At 38.8% G+C, this 25,866-nt stretch overlaps 1 protein-coding gene and 1 long non-coding RNA gene across 19 annotated transcripts in view; both read right to left on the bottom strand.

The window, feature by feature from the left end:
• The window catches only part of LOC5566822 (matrix metalloproteinase-14), a 127,583-nt gene that overhangs the window by 24,029 nt on the left and 77,688 nt on the right, over positions 1–25,866 (bottom strand). For all 18 annotated transcript variants that reach the window (XR_002500010.1, XR_002500012.1, XR_002500011.1 and 15 more), the window contains one exon: positions 8,570–9,253. Coding sequence is in view for 15 of the 18 variants with exons in the window: in XM_021842403.1 (XP_021698095.1) it covers positions 8,570–9,253 (684 nt within the window). In the remaining 3 variants the exon portion in view is untranslated. The remainder of the gene's footprint in view (positions 1–8,569; positions 9,254–25,866) is intronic.
• On the bottom strand, positions 4,362–5,210 carry LOC110676027. Its single transcript, XR_002500013.1, has 2 exons — positions 4,746–5,210; positions 4,362–4,675 (listed from the first exon to the last, which is right to left on the bottom strand). It is a non-coding gene; the product is annotated as an uncharacterized LOC110676027 (long non-coding RNA).

Here is a 25,866-nt window from a genome sequence, read left to right as displayed (position 1 = left end):
TATTGCCCAGTACACCCGATTCTGTTTTTGCACGGGGGATGCGTACCGTGCAAAAAAAGTTTTCAGTTCAAAATTTCAAAAACCGTGTAAAAAAAGTAACACCATTTCTCGACGTTGCATGTAAAAATAAGGTTTTGGCAAAAAAATTTGTATGGAAACTTTTTTTGCACGGCCGTGTAAAAAAAATCCGTGCAAAAACAGAATCGGGTGTACTGCTTTATCGGGCGCAGTTCCGGACAGTTTGGCAGATTCATGTCCTTTGGAACAAAATGGACAGAATTGGCATCATACCACTCCAAAACACTTTTAGAATTGTGGCATGATGCCAAAGCTGGCCAAAATAGCGGAACTTCGTGGTGCTACTGCAAGAACGGCAAAAGGCGCTTCTCGAGGCACTCAGATTTGTAGATCTCGCCATTTACTGTGTCCTTTGTCACGAAAGACTCACTCCTCAGTCCGCAAGAGTAGATGGCTTGCCAAAGGAGATATTTGGAGGCGAACTTCGACAGTTTCTTCTTCTTAAATTTGTCGTCCACATCGAACTTGCTCTTGCCGGTGAAAAACTCCAACCCCGGAATTTGCTTGAAATCGTCGATTGCTGCCGCTCATCGCGGTTTGAGAAGTTCTGTACCTTGTATGTATGTAGTCCAACTCTCTTCTTTGCATTCTGGATATAGCTCTGCGACATGCCGATCTTTTTAGCCAAATCACGGCTTGAGACATTGGCATTTGCTTTAATCATCCGCTTCACCTTTCCCTCCGTCTTTTTGTTCTCCGGTCCCGGTTTTCTTCCAGCTCCTTTGCCATGGTCCAACGTCAACCGCTCCTGGAACCGCTTCAACACTCTGGAGACGGCTGAATGGTGAATGTTCAACATTTTTCCCATCTGCCGGTGCGACAGGTCAGGAAATTCCAGGTGTTTGGAAAGAATTTGTTCTCTCGACTCGCGTTGGTTCACCTCCTGTTTGGGCAAACCATCACCATCACATCCAACCGTATGATCGGATCTGAGCTCTTCCTCTACAGCATCTACTACTGCATCATTCTATTACATAGTTAATCAATAACACAACGTAGTCTAGTCCGATTGAGTGTACACTTTGTTAAATTAAGAATGTGAAATAAATGTTTTACTATCTGTAAGAAATGTCGTCCATCGAGCCTATCCTGCCACTTGCTCGATCACCTCCATTATCGTTGACTCGAAAAACACGACTTCGAGTTTGACAGCAAGTAAACAATACACATCAATGAGAAAGTATGCAAAATTTGGTTGATTTTTACACAATGGTAGAATAGTTATGCCCTGTTGAATGTGTTGCAATAATTTCGTGTTCGCCCTTTACGATGCTTGATGGTGTCCATTGGTTTCCTGCCACCATCTCGTCGAAAAGTTTTCCAAGCTTAAAACTTTGTCTACATACATACAACTCCTTCACGTAGTGCTGTTATGCAACTTTCGTTATCCTCTCGAATAGTGACCGGACCACCTTGTTGCACTCCACGATTCTTGAACAGAGAAAGCAACCAAACTAGCCAAGACAAACTTTTTCTAATAATTATCATGAGACCTATATCTACTACATAGTGATACATTGTATTGTCCATTTTCATGTCCAATCTCTAATCCTGAAAAATAGTTCACTTCACCAAGTTCGGTCACCTCAAATTGATTCTTCAAAGCTTTATACACTTGACCGATGAGTCCCTGCATCTTCACTTCCAACCATAATGTCATCAACATACACAAGCAGATAAACCCACTTCAACCCGTGCTCCAGGTTCTCACGCACTACTTTAATCACAGCTTGTGGATCTCTGTGGCCAAATCTATGGTGCCACAAATGCAGACAGAGTTCACCGTGCTTTGGATCATCTAAGAACGCTTGCTAGACCACCCTTCCTTTGACCCACTAACACTGCTCCTTCTCCTTTTAGCACTTTGTACCGTTTTGTCTCATATTCCGAACAGACTCATATTCCGAACACTCGGTTTTTGTATGGCGATTTAGTTGAAATGTTTCGCTGAAATATATCACCAAATAACAAGTAAATGGCAGTCAATTGCAATTCAATTTGACCCTTTCCAATATAATTTTCACCTCGGGAGTAGTGATGACTCTCGAGTTTGAGACCAGTAGAACAAGCTCAGATAAATTTATTTGCGAAATTATTCATTTGAATATGATTTATTCGTGCTGCTCGGAATTTGAATCAAGGTGTTCGGAATATGAGACAGAAAAAGCACAGTGTTCGGCATTTGAATCAAAATGTTGTTCCATATTTTTACGAAAAAACAATACTTAAACTAATTAAATCAACATTATTATTGGTCCACCCAACAGCTAACAGTTAGGCTTTGCGAAGAAATTAAAATTTACACAAATATCAGCCAATTTATGCCAATCAGATGCATTTGAAGTCACTGTTGGCCTTAAGTGTTCGGAATATGAGTCAAAACGGTACTCGGAAACTCCAAGTCGGTAATTCTACTGACCGACAGTAAATTTCCCGCCAACAATGGCACATGGAACACGTTCTGCAGTTTTACATCCATTCGAGCTCCTCTTCCATTAACTGAAATTAACTGCCCAGAGCCGGACCCGGCCGATTTGATCGACTTTCCATCAGCCAGACAGATTGTCGTCGTTTTCACCACATCCACCGCTTCAAGAATGCTGGAGTTGTTCGTCATATGCGCTGTGACACCCGAATCCAGATACCACACGGCAGCGTCTCCAGTCACGCCAGCAGTAAGACAAAGCTCTCCTCCTGACTCTGATTTCACCACATCAGCTTCCGACAGTCGCGCCGGAAGGGCCCCTCCTTTTTACAATAATGGCACACTTTTTCTTTCTTCGCTGTTGGCTTCTCTGCCGGCTTCTTCTTTCAAGATCCAGTCACCAATTCTTTCTCACTCATCGACGCGTTCTTCATACGACGTATTCCCTCGTCTAGCAGCTTGCCATTCACGAAATCGACAGTCAGATCCGCATCTGTTAACGTTAATTAACGATTAACGCCGTTTCGTTAATTCGTTAACGTTGATTGTAGCGCTTAACGAATCTCCCGTTGACTCGTTTCAAATTGTTGATTAACGGTAACGTTAACGTTTAGCGTTGATTTAACGTTAACGGCTTCGTTATTCTTAACGTTAACTATATGGTATCTGGATATTGTGACACCTAGCTTAAGCAGGATTAAAAATCTTTTTTTTTTATTTAATACAAAGGGGTCTAAGTGACAGTTTGAACGATTTTTAGTTAAATATACTGAAATGTTCTCTGATGTTTGTATTTTGAAGTGCTCAACAAATGTTCTTGATTAGCTTGAAAGAATCCAACCATAGAGAGTGGGTGCCTCATCCATCGTTGTTTTTTTTAAGAGTACCGTCAAGCTACCATTCACCGTGCATTTAAGAAAAAATTGCACTTCAAAAAATCATATAATTTTTCCAAATAATTTGAAGCGTACTAGAATACCACTACGTAGCGTGCTATTATATAATAATTCAGAGAAAAATCTAAAACTAGTGATGGGTAACAAAATGTTACTCAAAAATTATGTTTGAAAATGTCATGTTAAGGTCGCCTCGTACCGTTCTATGTCACCATTTACCGTGCGTATAGTTTTCGTCATGATTTAATTTTGTATCTTGAAGAAACGTTGTTGGTGGGGCAACTATGTTGCTAGTAGTGTGCGTACTCATTTTTAGGAGTATTCAAATCTTCATTTACAATCAAAACCAAAAAAATTTAAAAATTGCCTAAATAATTATTTTTTTTATTAAAATCGTTATAAGAGGTTTGATTGTATTGTCTAAACCATTCCATATTCACTCGAATACTAAATATGAAGTAGTTTAAATCCAACATAATAATAAATTTAATATAACCGAATAATTTCATGCCTTTTACACTTATGCACGGTAATAGGAACCAAATATATTGAAAAGGATCCATTAACCGTGCATTTGGGTTTCGACTGAAACACAATAAAAATTCTGATTTGCATAAAATATCATTGCTCATACGATGAAAATAATCCTAATAATAGTATCCACAGTGAAAACTCGTTGAGATTTTAAAAAAATTCATACACTATCGTTAAAATGGAAAATGTGAATTTTTGGCGTTTCTACTAAGAGTGATGAAAAATCTCACTATCTAACAGAAGTAACATGATTGTGACTACATAAACCAGGTTTTTCAAAATGCTTTGTGATAAAAACTACTTCATTTCATCAGTTTTATCTTATTTTGCTGACAAAAGAATAATTTGTGAAAATTGTATGAATATTCTGTAGGAATTTGTATATGTGCACGGTGAATGGAGGCCGCACGGTGACTGGTGACTTAACGGTAATATACTTTTACAGACAAGAACTGCCTGCGCTACGAAGTGTTGTTGAAAACATGGCCTTGAATTAAAACAAACTGTAAGTTTTTTCTGGTTCATACAGTACTTATGGACATGGATTGATCCTTGATGAAGCAGCGTGGTCAGAGAGTTTGTCGTTTCGTGTTCATACTGATTCGTAGATACTTTCTACCAGATCAATTTCTGTCCGTCAACAAAAGACACCATCTGGAAGACTTAAGCGGCACACTTGAGATCGGCGTCGTCGTTTATCCAATCGAGAACTCGGTTTATAGGTATTCCACTGTCGGTCTTGCTATAGAACGGGTAACAAAATGGATTAAGGGTTGGAAGTCTTCTTTTTATGGTGGAATTCGAATTCTTACTTGATGACCACTCAATGATCCCGTTCCAATATCCTAGTGCTGAAATTTCATGGATCAGCGCGTGTCGTGACTTGGAGCCGCTTGAGTACTGGATTGAGACGACGGAAGCCACCTTCTGATTGGAAATACAGCGAAAACGTGTGACAGATCGGTACAATCAAGCTGACTGTTGAAGGCAGAATGATGAATTTTCCTTAGAAACAGACATGCATAGAAACGATTTGTTTATGGAAATAACAAAAAATTCCCCGCAGCTTCATGAATCTCATAATCAACGATCAATTAGCGATACCCGTTAACGTTAATTAAACGCAACCCGTTGACGTTGACGCTAACTGCTATGAAAATCAACGCAACGGCGTTAACGTTGACCAACAAACAATTTAACGTTAACGGCGTTGATCGTTGATTAACGTTAACAACCCTGTGGTCGACCTTCGAGGCCAATGATGGGGCCGCCATAGGACTCCGACAGACTGGACAGCATAAGAGCCACGAACCAATTGTCCTTCACGTCCTCTCCTAAAGCAGACAAGTGAATTCGCAACGCTGTCATCTGCTTCAGATGTTCCGCCATATCAATGTTATCCGACATCCACAACGTTATAAATTGACGCACGACATGAATGATGCTCAAAACAAAAGAACGCTCGTGGTAATCTATCAGAGCATCCCACATCTCCTTCGCCGTGGACTTCTGCATCACATGGATCAGTTGGGCGTCTTCCAGTGCCAACCCGATGAACGCCCGCGGCTTCTCGTCGTTACTGACCCAGGTCGCATCAGCAGCTGCAGGCTTCGGTTGAATCACCAAATCCAACAATTCCTCCCGTGTCAATAAAAGCCGCATCTTGAAATTCGAGTCGTTGAACTTTTACACCAGAACTTTAGCGTCCGCCATCTTGTCTTTCCGACACGATCAAACAAGATGAGAGAACTTGAATGTGTGGGGCTCGTGGATCGTAAACTACGGAATGTCGGCGTGCACGTGACAGCTATCCAGGAATAACGCTGGCCGAAAACCGAAGAACGTGAATTCTAAGCTGTGGATCTTATCACCAATACTTCATTCAAGTGCCACATCTACTACAGCGGTGCCGAAAAGAGTTGGCTTCATAGCAGATGAAGCGAGTTATTCGGTGAAAACCGGTAAGCAACCAAATCTGTGCGTTGAGAATGAAGGCCAAGTTCTTCAAGTACAGCTTGATCAGCATATATGCTCCAACGAACGATAAGCCCGACAACATCAAGGATGAGTTCTATGGTAAGGCCTACGGAGAATGCCCACAACAAGATGTCAAGATAGTCATCGGCATAAATGCGCAGATTGGTAAAGAAGACTTATTTCGAACCGTTATCAGAACCGAAAGCTTCCATTCCGTTACTAATTATAATGGCCGATGGCTTGTAACCTTTACTGCTGAGCTAGAGGGATAGAAATCAGCAGTACCTACTTCACACGCAAGAATATCCGCAAGCACAGCTGGCGATAGCAGCTCCCAAATAGACCACATTTTGGTTGATGGGCGATATTTCTCAGATATCATAGATGCCGGGACCTTCCGAGACACTGATATCGACTCGGATCATTATCGCGTTGTAGCTAAATTTCGGGCACGGTTATCCAGCGTCACGAATGCCAGAACTAACTGAACGCTGCGCTTCAATATCCAACGCTTGTCGACTGCACAGTATCGCCAGCAGCTAGACGAGCAGTGGCATTTCTTTGCAACTGCAGGATGTCTGGGTATATTAGCGATCATTCATGGATAAAGAGGACCGAATTCAAGAATCCTTGAATTTAATTTAAATTGATAATAAACGGCGATTTGTTTGAGTAATTGACTGCACGGAGAAAAATCGGTTGCCGGATTCATGAACAAAAAGTCATGAATTCATAAAATGTTATGTTTCATGATATCATGACTAAAAGTCATGAAATCGTGAGTATAATGCAAGATTTTGTATACCTAGGGCGTTACACAAATCTAACTGTCACTTTCTTCATCTTAGTCAACGCGTCTCATGGCGATCGGTGATATTTTTCTAGTGAAATTATAGAAAAAGTTTTGTTTTTGAAAAAGTTTAAATTGAAGACACTGTTTTTCGGAACCTTGCCATCGTATCGATGACATTCTTGACACGTTTCCGTATGTTCCCACATTGTGTCACGACACAATCAATCTGCCGGAGCTGTTAGATGTTCCAAAATATACTTACTAGCATTCATCCTGATTTTGCAGAACCGGGCAATGTTTGACTTTGGGCGAAGATTTCGCTTCACAAACTCGTCGACGATTTTAACTGGTCGGATGTGCTGCCTTCCCTATATTCTATAGCAGAGCAGCTCACAAAAGGCCTTCGGCAGCCGGATGTTCCAGTTCACTTTCCACATCCACAGTGTTGTTAAGGAGTGTTCCATTACTCATGCAATCCACCAGCATTTTGTGAGCCCAGCGACCATATGTCAAATCAATTGATGTTCGAAACAATATTTTGCGTACAAACCTAACCACTGAAAGTTCGCGTTCCTGCTAAAGATTTGGCACACGTTAGGTTGACAATTGTGGAATGTGTTTGCAGTTTACTACGAAACTACCGGCACAAAAGTCGCAACGATTTAAATTTCCATTTCATTTGTTTACCAATAGCAAATATAAACTGGGATCTACATTGACGTATAATGTTCCGTTTTCATGAAATGAGTTCATGATTCAGGGATCCTGCTTCATGATTTCATGACTCAACTTTCCACTTTTCATCAACAAAATCGGAATCATAAATGACAGCCATCCAAATAGCGCTTATGTTTTCATGAACTGTGTTCATGATATCAGATCCTGCTTCATGATTTCATGACCGAAATTGCCACTTTTCGAATTTTATTCATGGTTCCAGTATACATGCGTCATGATTTGAGGATTCCAGCTGACATTTTTCTTCGCTTTAAATTGAAAAAGTAACGTACAGCCGGCGTTACGATAAAATGCTTCATGATTTCATGACTTTTGGTCATGGTGTATTTTCATAACGTGAAAACACACTTTCTTCCCGAAATCATGACTCATTCTCCTTATTTCGAATGCCGCATTTTTACCCGTGTGTAATTCAAACCTTTGGTAGCTGTAGATATTCGAGCTCACAAAATTATCATGTATGTAGAAAAAAAAAATGATCAATTTGTCCAAATTACCAATTGAGCTGCTCATACTTAATATAAATTTAAAACTGGGTATACAAATAAAAATTCTAATGACTCAAACCTTAAAATCCTGAAAATAAATTACTTCATTTTCCAAGTCTGACTCCAGAACGTATCAAGCCAAAATAGTTATTATAGTTTGTTGGGCTCGATTAATGTTCAATTAATAAATGAGATTTGTTAAGTCTATTTTCCTTGTTCAGTTGACACTTGAAGATTAAATAGTGTCTTACACTGAACTATAATGCATAAGATTTGCCGCGTATATACTGTAGTTTTAAACCATATTGAAATGGCTCTTTAGCTTAGACAAAAAATCATTACTTTCTTATTCATTTTTATCAGTGTTTCAGTCCACTTGAAAATCAATGTATTTTGTTGAGTCGTGTACTGTATTCCAAAGTGTTAGTATAAGAGTGATGTTCGTGTATGTAAGTAATCCAAATTTGATTACAAGAAATACAAGTATTGGTCATCATTGGACCACATTGGACAAGAAAACTGTAATTATTTTGTCTATGAAGAAGGGCTCAAACAGCCGAAACTTTGAACAAAAATATTATTAGAGTCTAACATAACAAAAATGTTCATACTTAAGCTTCTAAAACATTGTCCAACTCACCTGAACATCATCGGAATCCAACCGGAACACCGGATCGTACCCCCGATAGAACGGTGCCATCAGAGCCGATCGCACATCCGAGTGACTCAACCCGAGCGAGTGCCCAAACTCGTGAGCAGCTACCTGGAACAAATTCGTCCCCCGACTTTTGCCGATCGTCCAAAACTCCGCATCATCAAAGTGAGCATCGCCTCCGTACACCGGAAAGTAAGCGTGCGCCAAGGTGCCTCCCGGTCCGTCGAAAGGATCCCCATCGCCATGCTCGTTAACCTCGAACCTAATGTCTATGTGTACCGGAGCGCTCTTCTTCGCTGTGAACGTCAGATCGGTGTACTCGCTCCACACCGAGAAAGCCTTAGCTATTTCCTTATCTACTTCGGCTCGATCCAGCCGCGACGGATACTTGGATATCCGATAGGTGAGGGCTTTCACCTTCCACCGGCTGCCCTGGAGGGCGTACCGTTTCGATCGGGAATCCGACCCAAACCCGACCTTATCCCGAACTCCGCACCGTGGCAGTGACATGAGCTCCATCGTATCGCTGTCCAACTCGCCGGTTACGTTGAGGCCGGCGAAGCTCTGGAACTCCATGATTGCCTTCTCCCAGGTATCCTTCTCCAGCAGACTCCCACTGGTGGGATTTCGGAATTTCGCACTGAGGTAGCCAAACTGTGACAGGTAGAGCTAAGGGTGAAAAAAGAAGAAATCCTGAATTAGATAACGGAACTTTCGTAAGCAAGGTCTTGTTCAATACCGGGAAGCCATTCGTACAAGTAACGATCGCCGCAAAAACACACCACGCCAAGAACAGCACCATTCTAAGCAACCTCCTCTCGTGACAACTTTCCCATGCCAAATGAATCCCACGAAACTAGTTTTATGGAACAAACTTCTTGACCGTGGCCAATGGGGAACACAATTAGTATTCCGCGGACAACAGAAGATGGCACCTGAACGAGCTAAGCAATCGAACCCCAAGGACATTCTACGGGCCGGTAGCCATTAGCAGGGCCATCATCGTCACCATCAAAGACGCATTAGCCATTCCGGACATGTAAGCTCGGGCACAGTTTACAACCCAGCGCTCAGTACGTGTGTATGGGAGGAGCGAAGGCGAGATGCGCTGCTGAGATCAAGATCGAGATCAACTAACGATTGATAGCGGAAAGTGTCCGTCGTCATAATGAACAGGACATTGGCAGGATGTTCGCTGAAATGGGTGTCGTTAAAATTAGCAATCAAAGTGGCCGGAATCTGAATGAATTTGCTTTTAATGTACTGGATTAGGTGCTTCAATGTTGATGCGTTCGATGCATACTAAGGTGTTCGATATCTATCGGTTAAGACGTGCGGCGTTCACATCGAGGATGCAGTTTTGAATATCGTGTTATATAATTACTGGTACGCATACAACTACCAAAAACCACGATTTCTAATTTGATTTTCTATGATTGATAACAATACTGCCCATACTCGCATGACAGTCCCATTTATATGGAAATCCCATATAACATGGGACTGTTATGCGAGTATGGGCAGAATAGAATAGTGGCAAATCATAGTATAGCAATCTTTCCGTGAATCCGTAAGCTCATCAACAAAGTAATAATGATGTTTTTTAAATTATCTAAAATAGAAGCATCGGTTTTGGAAATCCTAAAAGAAATATTTAAAAAAAATCAGTCAACTTTCCAAAACTCGATATTGAACGGACCATCGAGTAAGGGAGGTATCGATTTACAGAACACAAAACGCAGTGCAACTGGGATCCAAGGGACCATCGAGGTAGCCATGATAACCAACTTTTACTGTGGTTCTCTAACTCGATATCGAGATACGGAATATCGAGTAAGGGAGAGTTAACTGTATCACAAAAGTATAATGGTTAGAGAAAAAATCACAAACAAAAAAAATCAATACAAATCTATGCAAACTGCGAAATTGATGATGATTGTGAATATTACTTCTGTAAAACAAGAATTTGCTAGGTCCCCCTGGATCCCCTTCAGAAAAAAATCCTAGCTACGCCAATGTAAAGCTCATTGTACTTTGAATATCGGTAACCGACAGCCAGAAGCCTCAGTTGTCTCCACCGTCCTGAGCAGGATTGCGTTTTTGTGAATAAAATTTATTGCTGTCAATATTTAGACACGAAATGTCTTATCCGAGTCATGTTATTCAAATAGCTTCCCGCTTGCCACTGTTCGCGTTCCTCCGTCCACAGGAATGCATCCTCGTACACCTGATAAACAACTGTCACTGCGGAAGCAGGCACATGAACCCAAATGCATTGTCGTGCCGGACGGAATTGTTGAGGATGCACCAACAACGAAACGGATGACGTTCGCGGCGCGCCAACTGAAATTGATTTGTGAGCTTCGCAGTCAGTCAGTGGTGGCGGCGAGACAGTAACAAACAACGGGTTGACTTTACTTCCTTGCTGCTGAACAGGGAAACAGTGCTAGGATTGCATTCATAATGTCTAGGCAATTGAATAGGGTATGAATGCAATTAAGAAGATCCGTTCAATGATAGACGCCGGATCGGAAACACGTTGAGATGATACATCACATTAGGCGTAGGTATTTGATTGTATCCATCTCGTGAAAACCTGTATGTTTAATAATTACAAGATTATTAAGGCGAGACCGGTGTAAATCACTCGATTAGTCAATTAGCCGAACCGAGAGCTGTTTGACGCCGGGTAATCATGATGATCCGTCGGATGAGGAATGCAGTTTTTATCATAGAAATGCAGAATGATGAATTTCAGTTTGAGCCACCTAACAGTTAGACACAACACTTCGTATATCTCTGGAGAAATAAAATCAGATACATGACGAAACTAAACTTTTAAAAAGCGTTGACGACTTTTTTGCATCCCTCTACTCATATCTTTTGGTTCTGATTAGAATTCTAAGAGAAACCTTAAGATAATTTTGATGAGAGTCCTGAGAGGATTCTGATGAGAATCCTAAGAAGATTCTGATGATAACCTAAGAAAATTATAATGCGAATCCTAAGACGATTCTAATGACAACTCGGAGAGGATTCTGCTGAGCATCCTGAGAGGAGAATCTTGAAAGGATTCTGCTGAAAATCCTGAGATGATTCTGATGAGAATCCTGAGAAGATTTTGTTGAGAATCCTGGGACGATTCTGATGGGAATCCTGATACGATTCTGATGAGAATCCTAAGAAGATTCCAATGAGTATCCTAAGAGGATTTTGATGAGAACCCTGAGAGGAATCTAATGAGAATCCTGAGTAGATTCTGATGAGAATCCTGAGTAGATTCTGATGAGAATCCTGATAAGATTCTAATGAAAACCCTGAGAGGAATCTGATGCGAATCTTTAGAGGATTCTGATGACAATATTCCGATGAGAATCTTAACCGGATTCTGATAAACATCTTAAGGGGATTCTGATGAGAATCCTGAGAGAATTCTGATGAGAATCCTGAAAGGATTCTGAAAAGAAGTCTGAGAGGGCTCTGATGAGAATCCTAGAAGAATTCTGATGAGAACACTAAGACGACTCTGATTAGAACCCTGAGAGGATTCTAATGAGCATCTTGAGAGGATTCTGATGAGAACCCTGAGAGGATTCTAATGAGCATCTTGAGACGACTCGGATTAGAACCATGAGAAGATTCTGATGAGCATCCTGAGAGGACTGTGATAAGAACCCTGAGAGGACTCTCATAAGAATTTTAAAAGGATTCTGATGAGAATCTTACGAGAATTTTGATGAGAATCTTAAGAGGATTCTGATGTGAATCCTGAGAGATTTCTGATGAGAATCCTGAAAGGATTCTGATGAGAATCCTGAGAAAAGTCTGATGAAAATTTTGAGAGGATTCTGATGAAAATCCTGAAAGGATTCTGATGAAAATTCAGAAATGATTCTGATGTGAATCCCGAGAGGATTCTGATGAGAATCCTGATACGATTCTGATGTGAAGCCTGAGAGGGTTCAGATGAGAATCCTGAGAGAATTCTGATGAGAACCCTAAGACGACTCTGATTAGAACCCTGAGAAGATTCTGATGAGCACCCTGAGAGGATTCTGATGAGAACCCTGGGAGGGTTCTGACAAAAAATTTAAGAGGATTCTAATGAGAATCTTACGAGGATTCTGATGAGAATCCTGAAAATAATCTGATGAGAATCCTGAGAGATTCTGATGTGGATCCTGAGAGGATTCTAATGAGAATCCTAAAAGGATTCTGATGAGCATCCTAAGAGGATTCTGATTAGAACCCTGAGAGGATTCTGATGTGAGGAGGAGAGGATTCTGATATGAATTTTAAGAGGATTTTGATGAGAACCTGAGAGATTTCTGATGAGAATCTTGAAAGGATTCTGATGAAAATCCTGATACGATTCTGATGAGAATCCTGATAGGATTCTGATGAGAACCCTTAGAGCATTCTGATGTGAAGCCTGAGAGGGTTCAGATGAGAATCCTGAGAGGGTTCTGATGAGAATCCTGAGAGGGTTCTGATGAGTACCCTAAGACGACTCTGATTAGAACCCTGAGAAGATTCTGATGAGCATCCTGAGAGGACTCTGATGAGAACCCTGAGAGGATTCTGATATGAATTTTAAGAGGATTCTGATGAGAATCTTACGAGGATTCTGATGAGAATCTTAAGAGGATTTTGATGAGAATGCTGAGAGATTTCTGATGAGAATCCTGAAAGAAGTCTGATGAGAATCCTTGATGAGAATCCTGCGAGGATTCTGATGGAAATCCTGAGAGGATTCTGATGGAAATCCTGAGAAGATTCTGATGAGATTTCTTAGTGGACTCTGATGAGAATCCTGAGAGAATTCTGATGTGAATCCTGATAGGATTCTGATGTGAATCCAGAGAGGATTCTGATGTGAAGCCTCAGAGGGTTCTGATGAGAATTCTAAGAGGATTCTAATGACAATCCTGAGAGGATTGTGACAATAAAAGGATTTCTATGGGTGTCTTGAGACGATTCTGATGGGAATCCTGAGAGGATTCGGAGGAGAATTCTGAGAGAAGTCGAATGACAATCCTGAAAGGTTTCCGATCTTGAGGAGATGCTGATTGAATTTTTAGAGGCCTTTAATGGGTAACGTGAGAGGATTCTGATAAAATCATGAGAGAATTCTGTTAGAAATCCTAAGGGAATTATTTTTGGTATCCTATAAGGATTCTGATGGGAATCTTAATAAGAACATTGATTGGATCAGATCTTTTATAGTATTCTGTGAAGAATCTCAAGAATGATTGTGATGACAAAAATGATAGGTAGAGTCTCAATTGTATGAGAATATTTGAATAGTAATTTGAAGGATCCTGATCATGGAGTGATTTGTGATGAGTCTCCTTAACTCTCAAATCCCCAACGTTTGACTTTTCATTAAAATGTACTTTAAAAAACATAATAACCTGGCTAGTTCTAGACTGATTGAAAAACTTTTGGTCTCAAGATTTAGTATGTTCCAGAAGAAATGGAAATAGTCAATTGGTTCCGGAGTTATTCCGGATTTAAATGGGGTACATTCGTTCCGGAAGTGATACTTCATGAAGATTTTCCAAGACTAGCTGTAAGAAAATTATTTTAATTATTATTATTAATTCCGATCACTGAACCCAGCCTTGAAAACTTCGGATAGTTGCCCGTTGTTATCGTCTGCTAATCGACTGATTGATAAATCATCCGACAAAAAACTATCGCCTTTGGGAAGGGTGTAGTTAGACTCACCTTGAAGTTTATCGGTGCCCGGCGTGTGTGACCAACCCGACGGGATTCATTTGATCTTGAAGCTTCCCGGCTAGTGAATGCACTGTGCAGTGGGCAAGGCATGTTATCAGTTGGGCACCGATATGGTTTTCATATCACTTCACGCACACCTTAGCGTCGCGACAAGGCGAAAGTACAGAAGAGAAACCTTCATGATTAGGTATTTGTAAACATTGTCGCCATCGGGGTAAAGCTTTGGTAAACATTGAGAAATCGGGTCCGGTATGGCAAGTGATCAATTGATTTGATGTTTGCTATAGTTTTGGGAGAAATTGTGAGTGATAATGAAAGTGGACTAGGAATTAGGTGAATGTCACGAAGTGAATGATAACATTGATACTGACCGTCAGAGGCTAGGTGCTATCGTCCAATCAGCTTGCTTTCCTCCATCAGAATACATTTTGAGAAGGTCATTTTGAACATCATCCACATCAATGAAAATTCCATTTTTTTTTTCAATGAACTGTTCGAATTTCGCCATGGACATTCGACCACTCATCAATTTTTGCGTGTACAAATTTGATCCGTTCCAACAAATCTGAAGGTTATTCTACTTTCGACCTTCAAACAAATTTTCAGGCCGGCTATGTTGTATGCTGTACCAGTATGAACTACCTGTTGAAGGAAGAAATCTCTGCCGAGAATTCAAAATAAAATTTTCAAAATGATTCTGAAGCTCCCATCCTGGTATAGTACTAATGAGTTACATAGAATATCCAATGTTGAAACATTGAAAAAAAAAATCAATTACTTAAGGCATAAATCATTGAAATTTTCCTTTGCCACTTCTGTGCGGTAATGTTACTCACTGTCATGAGTAAGCCAGTCATTATCGCTCAAGTATCGCTTAAGCTATTCTAATTATTGACTGTTTTCAAGAATTGGTCGGGTTATTATAGGTAATACCATTTGAATACTTTTTTTTCGTAGACGCGCGCCTTCATTGGAACACTTACAGCTTCTCCAATAAACGAAACAACCACAGTTCCTCTATTGATGAATCAACCTGCCGGCCGATGTCTGTTCATCTTCGCACTCGTTCTTCCAAGAAACCTTCTCCGTTTGAACCTATCCGGCAAGTAAACATACAAAACAGTGTCAGCGACAATCCAGTCTGAATCGCAAGCCAACAAGCCTCCGTTTTTTGTGAGTCATCATCATCACCCCAAAGCTTTCGAATCGAAATCTCTCGCAAACACACGCTCTTCGCCGTGCATCGCTGGCCCAATTTTGTGGGAAATTAATTGATTCCAATGTTTCGTCGCTCGACTTTAACGTGTGCAGTCCTATAAGCTTATGAGTCAGTTGGAATGCGTTGGCGTGCCTCGGAAGCCTTTATCGCAGCTATTCGGCTCCAAAAGATTCCACGTGACTAGCGCTGATAAGTGATTGCTCCATTACTTATGCATGGGATCTCACTCTTGTTCACGCTTTTGGCCCGTTTGGCTGCAAGCTGCTCGACGATCATTTAGACACACGAAACCGATGGAGTAATTAATTTGTCAAATGTTATCTGGCTGGGTTCATCTCTTGCTAGAGCTGGGGTTAGCTTCAAACATGCGCAAGATGTTTACGAGGTGTTGATTGCGTTGTTTATCACATGTTCAATGGCTCTCGGGAGCTGTCTAGAGCATGGCCAGGATTTTCATAATAAGGGAAGGGGATGGGGGTGTGTCGTGAACGATCTCAACGTTTAATTAGCTCATTTCTGACAAAACAACGATTTTTGAAACTTCTTGCACTCTTCTGTTTAATTATTCAAAACATATGCATAAAACGATATACTTAAAAGAACGTAAGTCCTACTTACTCTATCACAATGCTACTCATTGTACACTAGACTAATGCATATTTTGAAGTTTTAGCTCCCCTATACCTAAACGGTGTCCATAATTAAAAATCATTCTCTTGAAATTTCTAATGATTTACGAAAGATTGGCTGTGCACACGCCATTTGAAGTTTATATGGAAATTACTATAGTAAAGGCCAACCATTTGTGTTCAGCCTTCTAACTCCTCTAAACTACATGTAAGCCTACTTTATAATGATGGATACATTTTTTCTCTGATGTTCTACCGTGGTGCATCAATACCCGGACGCTTAAGACGACATGAATATTCAAACTACGATATAAGTATGTTTAGTTAGAATTTTCGTAATGTTTTATAATGTAACACATTCTTACACTTCAGATTTTCATCAAAGTGATGGAATTATTGGAATTATTCAAGATTTTTACAAATAAATCAATAAAATATTGGAGTCTATCTTGTCTTTAAATCCGGACACCTAATGCAAATCATGTTTTTAAATCCGGACACTTTCGAATCGAAATCCGGACACATATTATATAATATGAAATATTTGTATATCTTTTCAAGAAAACTTCCCAAACTTGTTTAAATATCTTTCTTTTATCTATTCGATGTATGTATTTTCCCTATAATGTCACGAAGAACAAAACGTAACTTTAATTAGAGCTTCAATTACCTGAACCAAAGCGCGTGTTGTTCGAGCCTTTTTACGTGTGGCTTGATTATGATAACGAAAGATATACACGATTAATCTTAAATTGTCCCGTCTTCTGGTAACTCACAACTGTTTATGTACACTTTTCAAGTCTTCTCTTATTTTATCTTCCATGGAAAAAACAGTTCCATTAGTGAAAAGTGGGTCTTTCACACGCTGTCCGGATTTAAAATCACTGGCTCGTAATCCCGGACAGTCCCGTTATACACTGTTAAATACACATTTGCATCATTTTTCACACCAGTAGTGTTATCGAACATTGAAAGTATCACTTTGCACTTAATTTTGTTCAAACACTCCACAAAATTATACTTCACGCACTTTTCATTTAACTAAACGTTGTTCGTGCCTTGGCTCATGCGTGCAGAGATCGTTAAACTTGAACTAATATTAACCACGGTGGAATGACGTCTGACAGAAACATCTCACTTATTGTTATTTTTAATAATTATTTGGCAATGTTGACTAGATTGAAATGAAAGTGAATAATCTTCAGTGTTTAAAGTAAAGAGTAAGAATAAATTTCAAACATATTAACATTCAAATTAAGCCAAAATTAATGAATATTAACAGAGTGTTCGGATATTGGTACCGTCCGAATTTTGATTCACCACGGTACCAAATGTGATCGTCAGCTACGTTAAAGCTGAGAATATTTTACTCTGGAAGAGTTTGTGAACTTTTGCGAAAAATATTGTGACGAAGAGATAGAGGGTTGAATACATAGGTTTGCCTTTTCCATTTAAATTTTTATACAAGCTCTACATAGCCAAATTTCTCTTAAAACATTTTTATCTTTGAGAGGATGTTTATGATCATAATTAACTACGCTTTAAACATAGGCGAGCCAAAACTTCAAAAGTTTCGGTCTATTATACACGACTGCTAGAATATATCAGGGTTTCTTAAATTTCCTTCAAATAATTGTCAGTAGAAATAGCTCCAACATTTCTTCTAGTAACTCCATATCGCGAACGACCTCAATGTCATTATTTGCTTATTTCTCACAAAACGACGGATTTTAGAACTCCCGCACTCTTTTGTTTGATCATTGCAAACATTTACATTGAACGGGACACTAAAAAGAATATAAGTCCTAGTCATTCTATCACGACGCTTCTTATTGTGTACGACTGCCATATCAAATCAGGATTTTTCAGCGTTTGCTCTAATACAGTAATATCTCGATTATATCACGAATCCAATTTTTTTTTTGGCGTGATATACCGAAGCGTGATAAAATGAAGATGTATTCTTCTGCTAGGGTAGATGTACCAATAGTGGAGGTAGTTCAATCGTGCTGAACTTCATTTAACCGCCTAAATTCAAGAAGTAAATTAATGTACACGTCAATGTTGTAACGGGAAGTCACGACCATTGACTTAATGAGAAAAATGATTTCATCGCAGTAATCCACGGCACATCAGTGAAAAATAATACCTCCACTATTGGTACTCTGTTCCTTTAGTTGCGGTAAATTTTTAATTTGTGTTCCTTTAGTTGCGGTATCCGTTGTTTTCTTATGGGATCCTCCACTATAGGAACACTTTACCGCAACTATTGATACAAGTAAGAAAAGTTTTAGCAATTTAGTGGTATTTCATCAGTTTTAAGGCAATTTGAATGCTCTTTTCAACAGTTCCGTGTATCAACAAGCCAATACGTCGATTGGCAGTGTCAGTTCTGTGGCTAATGTGTGATAAAATCAGTGAAAACGGCACTACCGCAACTATAGGAACACTCATAACTAAGGGAACACATACCCTATATAATTTTCATTAAAATTTGAGATTTATGTTGCAGAAATAGAGCGAATGAAATGAAAAACACGTAGGAGATGGGTCAAATAGATATAAGATAATTGTTTAGCGTTATTTTTCATTGTAATATGTATAAATTTCATACAATTATTGTGGAGTGATAAAATCGAAACGAAAACCGTGCTAAAATCGAAAGAGATATAATGAAGCGATATTAAAACGAGCAGTGATAAAATCGAGAAACCACTGTAACTTCATAATTTCTGCAAGCATTCCGCAATTTATTAGAAGGATTTCCACTTAGTAATCCGATAAAAATTCACCAGGATATGCATTTGGGTTCCTGTAGATTACTTTAGGAATTTTCTTAGGTATTCCTTCAAATATATGTCACTCTCTTAGACTTCTTAAGATAATCCATCAAATATATTACATATAACACAAGAGAACACAGAGTTTTTTTTTTTTTTTCGGAAAATTAGCAGAGATTCCTCCATTGACGGGGTTGGTGGTCTGATGGCTACCGCTTCTGCTTCATAAGCAGAAGGTCATGGGTTCAATCGCAGGCCCGTCCAGTTCCTCGTACTTTTGTAGTTGTATATCTCTCACTTGCTTCTATCTTCCATTCTAAATCTATCACTCAAACTATTCGTTCATAGCAAACGCTAGAACCAGAGACGGACAAGAAACCGTTTCCTCAACGCTTCCATTCTTCCACGCGCATGCCTTTCCTTACGCCTGATTCATAGGCAGTCTGCTAACCACAAAAGCAAACCTCTCTACCATGCCTTTCCCCCAATCCAAACACTCCCGCATGAACTGGCGTATATGCAGTGGTATATACGGTCTACGTGGGAGCCAGTATAATGCATCATCGATTCCTCCCTCTTCCCCACATTGGTCTGCATTCTGACGTGGCAGGCACCATTGTCGTCAAAAAATAGAAGATTACCAGCACTTATACACTGAGGATGCCTGTTAGTCCCAAGCAGTCATTCGGTTGGTTCCTCGTGTAAGTGCAGCTGATCTGGCGATACTGGAGTAGCATCCACGGGCGGCCAATCAAGCTCAAGCTCAAGCTCAAGAAAATTAGCAGAGATTCCTCCATAAATCACTTGAGATGAATAATTTTCCTTTAATTTCATTAAGTATTAAATGATATCAAACCCTGCAGAGCTGACTATTGACGATGAAATAGTGCCATATGTTGATAGTTTCAAGTACCTTAGACTAATAATGGATTCTTCCTTAATGTGGCAACCCCATATTGATCAGCTATCAATTACACTTTAAGATTGTGTGGATTGATACAAACTGACGTTTTGCCTTTCAAAGCATTGGAAAAAATATATTTTGCATTCTTCCACTCTCACCTTCAGCATCTCGCAATTATTTAAGAGTCTGCTAGTAACGAACGGATAAAGCGGATCAAAGTCCTTCAGAATCGCTGCCTAAAATTGATACATAAGCTTCCTCAGTTATATTCGTCTGCTCATCTTTCTGCAGATAGTAAAATAACAACTTAACCGATTCGTGGTCTACACCACCAAGAGTTGATGATCCATTCATACAGTGCATTAAATCGACAAGATTCACTTGCTAACATAAAAACACACAGTCATTTAACCCGACGAGCCACCACCCGATTGCAAGAGTGCGGACAAACTACGGAACACGAAGTGTTGGTTACCTAGGACCTGTTTTGTTCAACAGACTGCCTCAGATGCTGAAAAATTATACACCGTCATCAAAATTTAAAAAAAGAATTGAACATGTACTTGAAATCTAATGTAACTTTATACTTAAAATAAAGCCATCAATGTTTCACATCAGTGTAAAATAACCCCCTTTCAAAAAGCTTAAAGCTCACAGGGGACTCCAATTCTCGGTAAATTGTTAATCAGTAGAATATTTGTCATGTCAGTTATGTGTAAAATTTAAGTGTTGATAAACGTTAAACTTAAAAAAAAAAACACTGAATGAACTGCATCTAAGGATTTATTCAAGAGATCGTTCAGAGATAACATAGAGAGCATTTTAAGGGCTATATTAAGTCTTTTCATCATGGATTTTTTAGAATGAATTAGCACGAGCTTGAGTATGGATGTCAAAAGGACACGCGACGTTCCCAAGCGGTCACCCATCTGAGTACTAATCGTGCACAATGTTGCTTAACTTCAGTCATCGGACGATAACTGGTATTTTCAACAAGGTATGATCGTTGAATCATGGATTTTTTTTAGAATAAACACCAGAAACTACGCCAGTTCCCAAAAAAATCCTAAATGGTTGCTTTAGAACAGTGCTTCTCAAACTTGTTCAACTTTCGCTCCCTTGAAGCCAATATCTACCTGGAATCGCCCCCCTGGTGTGTTATTCAAATATTTTAATTAAGCGCTGAATGCCCAAAAATGTCCTCAACTCGCATATCCATAAACTCATAATGCATTAACTATTATGTACATTCAAAAATATTATCTTAAATATCGATAATTCAGAATAATTAGGTATGATTTACTGGACTGTAATATATAATAGCAGTTTCAACAATATCTTGCGTGCATTATCTTAATCTGTTACTTAATCAGTTTTCTATACAAGTTCGGCCCAGTTTTAACTATTCAAATTTAATGTTTGCGTAGGCGCCAACTTGTGGGAATCACTGCTTTAGAATCTCCTTTTCAGTACTAACAGTAAATTTCGCAGACGTTCTCTGAATTCTTAATTACATACTTCAAGGAATTCCATTAGGAATTCATTTAAAGATTTCCACATGAACTTTTCATAAATTCATGAAAGCTTCGTCATAAGTTATTTCAGAATCTCCATAAATGATTCTTCGAGTGAAATTCGAGAATAAATAACTCGAGAAATGTCCTTTTTTGTTTCTTTATAATATTTTTTTGTCCTGAAATACTTCCTAAAATGTTGGAAACATACACCGTTTTGTCTCAATTTTCGAACATGATCCATATTCCAAACACTTAAAACAGTGATTTTTCAATTAAATCTTCAAAATTTCTCCACTGATCAAGTATTACATAATACAGGTCTTCCATTTAGAAGGAATTGAAAATATTAGTTTTAACCTTCAAATTCGTAATTGTTCGGAATATGAGTCATGTTCGAATTTTGAGACAACACAGTATTTTAAATCGAGATACAATCTATGAATAAATACTCCAAAAATGAATATCGGAACAAGTTCTTAAATTATTTTCCAAAAAAATCTTGGAACAAAAAATCCGAAAAAAAACCAAGGGCACAATTTTTGAATTCTGTACGGAATTCTTGAAAAATATCTAAGAAAACATCTTGAAAAAAATCCAAAAAGGATCCTTTGATGAATCAATCGGATAAATCTCAGATTGAATATTTGATAATCACCTAAAGCAGTAGCCACTGTAGCTAAATTCAATTCCTAAAACAACCCGAGCGTATTTTTGTATACATGATTAAGAGTCGTTTTGGAACATACAAAACACTTATAATTTTTTGTCAACTTCCTGTAGGGAGTCCCAGAAATAACTTCCTGAATAATTCTCGGGTGACTCCAGCTTATCTTTCTTTGTGGTGAAAATGTTTGTCAAATCTCTCAAATATAACACTAGAAACATTTGTAAAATATTAGAAATATTTTCTGGTAGAATTTTTCAATTAATTTCTGCAATTCTGAAATCCATTACCCCGAACGCCATCACTCGGAATGAATCTATCCCGATTGTACCATTACAACGAAATCTATTACTCCGAATGATGTTTCCCTGAATGTATAATTATCTTGATTGACGTTGTCCTATGATATTGCTATTCGGGGTAATAGGTTGTTCGGGGATATGGTATTCAGGGTGACGGCATTCGAGGTAATGAGGTAGAATCTAAATTGATCAGAAAACTTTGAAAGTGGTCCAGAATGATAATCAATTGAATTACAGGAAAAAAAAAATATTTGAGAAGACTTCTTGCAGAATTTTTTAAAAGTATCTTTACGATTTTTTCACAGGTTGCATTTCATAAAAAATCTGGCAATTTAGAATTTTTGGAATCAATCCATGAGAGTATTTTAGACAGGATCCCAGAATAAATATCAAAATAAATTAATTTCTTGACATAGGGAAGGTATACCAATAATGGACATAATGGTTCCCTTCCCAATTGAGCCATATATGAAATTTAGAAAACTTTCACATTTTCAACCGTTTTGAATGTTTAAACATGTGTAGACATTCAAGTGAATCCATATGGCGATATAAGGAACCATTATGGCCATAGCTGGTACACCTATTTTTCTAAAAACAATGAAGTGATTAAAAAAATCTATCTATAATCTTCTAACAAAAATGAAACTGAGTTTGTTTGTCACGAGTTCACTTGAAAACGGGTCAACGGATTTGCGTAATTCTTTTACTGTTGAATTTGTCCAGGACTTCGACGTGTTCGTGCATAGAAAAAGTTAAGGAAGGTCTCTGGAATAGTCGGAACACGGGAGAAAACTAATCTGCTTAGTTTGTATGGGAGATTGAAAGCCCTTTTTTCAACAGCGTACATGATGACAAGACGCAGTTATATGAGTTTTACCGGAACAAGCTAAGATTTGTGTCTTGAATCCCGGGACAAGCAAAATGGCCGGGAAATGGACGCTCCAATCATCACATTACAGTTCTTTTAACATGAAACAATATTTTATGAAAAAGGATTAACTTCCGTATTATTCATTTTCCGTTTCTTTCTTTTAGTTTTAATAAATTCGTTATTAGTATCATTCAAAACATTATATTCTTTTCTTATATCTAGGTGTGTTGGGGCAGGTCTGGAATCACCTTGATCTGATATCTCCTCCGAATGGGTATTGGGTAGGTTTTCGGTGATACACCACTCCACGGAAACGCTTTTGGGCACTAAGGGTTCACTGAACTCACTTTTATTGCACAGAAAAATACTTGGTTACATGCACTAGCATAAATGTATTTGCTTCCTGTCGCATCGGTGGCTGACTAAAAACTAACTTTGATGTACATGGTGAATACTGAACTACCCAACAGAGTATCATAAACGAGACCAGAGAGCAAAGAGAATCTCTACACTAGGCTTAGGATTCCTAAGGTAATTGTGGAAAGCATTGAAATCCAACAAGGTGTTCTGTGTTAGAAAACGCTATTATCCTAATTTGGTAAAACTAAATAAAATATGTAATAACATTTTGTTACCAACATAACATATCATATTTCGTTTGCCGTAGCAGTTCAGAATTTTAACAAGTGAGTTGATTTCATCTGTTTGTAAGAGAGAAAAAAACGCTGAGTAACTTTAACCCAACTTAACTTTTAAATATTAAGCATTAATCGTGGGAATAGAAAAATGCAATGGTTTTTGTCTAAAATTAATAATAATTCTATTCGTCATTTGTTCCAATGTATCAGCATTGGATATTCTATGTAACTCAATAGTACTATACAAGGGAGGAATCATTTTCAAAATTTTATTTTGAATCCTCTGCAGAGCTTTCTTCCTTCCTTCAGCTTGTCCATATTGGTACAGCATACAACATGACTGGCCGGAAATTTTGTTTTAAGATCAAAAGCTTTTTCTTAAGAATTCCTTTCGATTTCCTGTTAATAAGTGGATACATACATTTTATATATTTGTTACATTTGGCTGTCCTCAATGTGATTTTTGAAAGCTAAATTTTTATCTAGCATGAGCCCTATTTACATAACTTCATCTGACCAATTTAGTGGAAGCCCTCTCGTCGTAACAACATGTGTACTTGAAGGTTTCAAATAAAGAGTTTTTGGTTTATGTGGGAATATTATTAGTTGAGTTTTGAAAGCATTAGGAGAAATCTTCCATTTTTGCAAGTATTCAGAAAAAATATCCAGACTTTTTGCAATCTACTACCGGTGACACGCAGGCTTTAGGCAACAGCTCTTACAGGAAGTCTTTCAGACTTGCGTTTCTGATAATTAGCCTGAAGTGTAAGATTTGACAGATATCTTTGGATTATTCTAACAATGAAAATGACAGTTCTCAAATTTTACAATCAAATCATCATTTAGATTTATTAGAAGGAACATGTAATATTATTCATTTTTCGTTGGTAAAGGGGAGGGATCAACGCACTGCTTACCCCTCTATGGAGGTGACTGTTAAAAGAGTAAGTTTATTAGAAACGTATATAACAAAATTGTCTACGCTCTTCATTACTCATTAACACAGTAGTGCACTCGTCGTCGTGATCCATTCAAGCCACCCATATAAACAATGTCGTCAAAATAATCACCCATCTTGTAATTTGCGGCTCACATTGTTTGTCACGCTTTATGTTCATCATCCATATCGACCCATCGGGAGAAGAGGTTCTCTACTTCCTCATTCGATTTAACCTCGACTGCGGAAAGGGGTTATTTAACTTCCAGCATTTGCCACTGCCACTATCACCTCTTTCCGCGTATCGGACTCTAATAAAGCCTCTCTCTATCTCTTGGCGAGAGACGAGAGACGAGTGCGGGAAGCTTTGCTGGATTGTGAAAGAGAATACAATAAATAATAATCCACACAACAACGACTGGACGCTGCGCGGAAAAAAGCCGGTTGTTTCAACCGCTAATCGACTAACGATGATCGTGAAGCTTTCGTATTACTATAATGATTTCTGTTGTTTGTGTGCTCAAATGATGATGATAATGACGATACGAGTCTGGTCTGCGGCAATTTGAAGTCTGTCAGGAAATCCCATTTTTCGCAAATCCAAATGAAACGAGAAATCTTTGATCACTAAGACCTATTTTCTCTACGTCAACAGATATCCATAACGACAAAGCCGGTCGGAAAACTATCTAGATGCTTGTATGAAACAGCTGATTTCCAGTTACGTCTCGTTATGACTATTCTACTAACTAATGCCACATTCCGAACACCGCTTTTAGTTCTAGCTGGAAAAGTTCACCGAACAAATGCCTATAGTCCGTAAATTTACTGCTACCGCCCATAATTGAGAAACCCATAGAGCAAAGTGTTAATTGAATAACTTCAGCCCGCTTGTCTGGTTCGCAAAAGATCAGAATCCAACGAGCAGCACATGACTACTGTGGAGCATGCCGCGGCGGTAGTTTTGAACTTTCCTTACCCCTCTCGACCGCCTTGCCCCTGTACCAACATGCTACAGAAAACTGGATCGATTCCACGCGCGGAAATATCCGGAGATCGAATGTATCGCCACTGAC

This window comes from Aedes aegypti, chromosome 2 (genome assembly GCF_002204515.2).
Source record: "Aedes aegypti strain LVP_AGWG chromosome 2, AaegL5.0 Primary Assembly, whole genome shotgun sequence".
Lineage (NCBI taxonomy): Eukaryota > Metazoa > Arthropoda > Insecta > Diptera > Culicidae > Aedes > Aedes aegypti.
The sequence above is the reverse complement of the archived record's forward strand: the minus strand, read 5'-3'. Positions and strand labels throughout refer to the sequence as shown.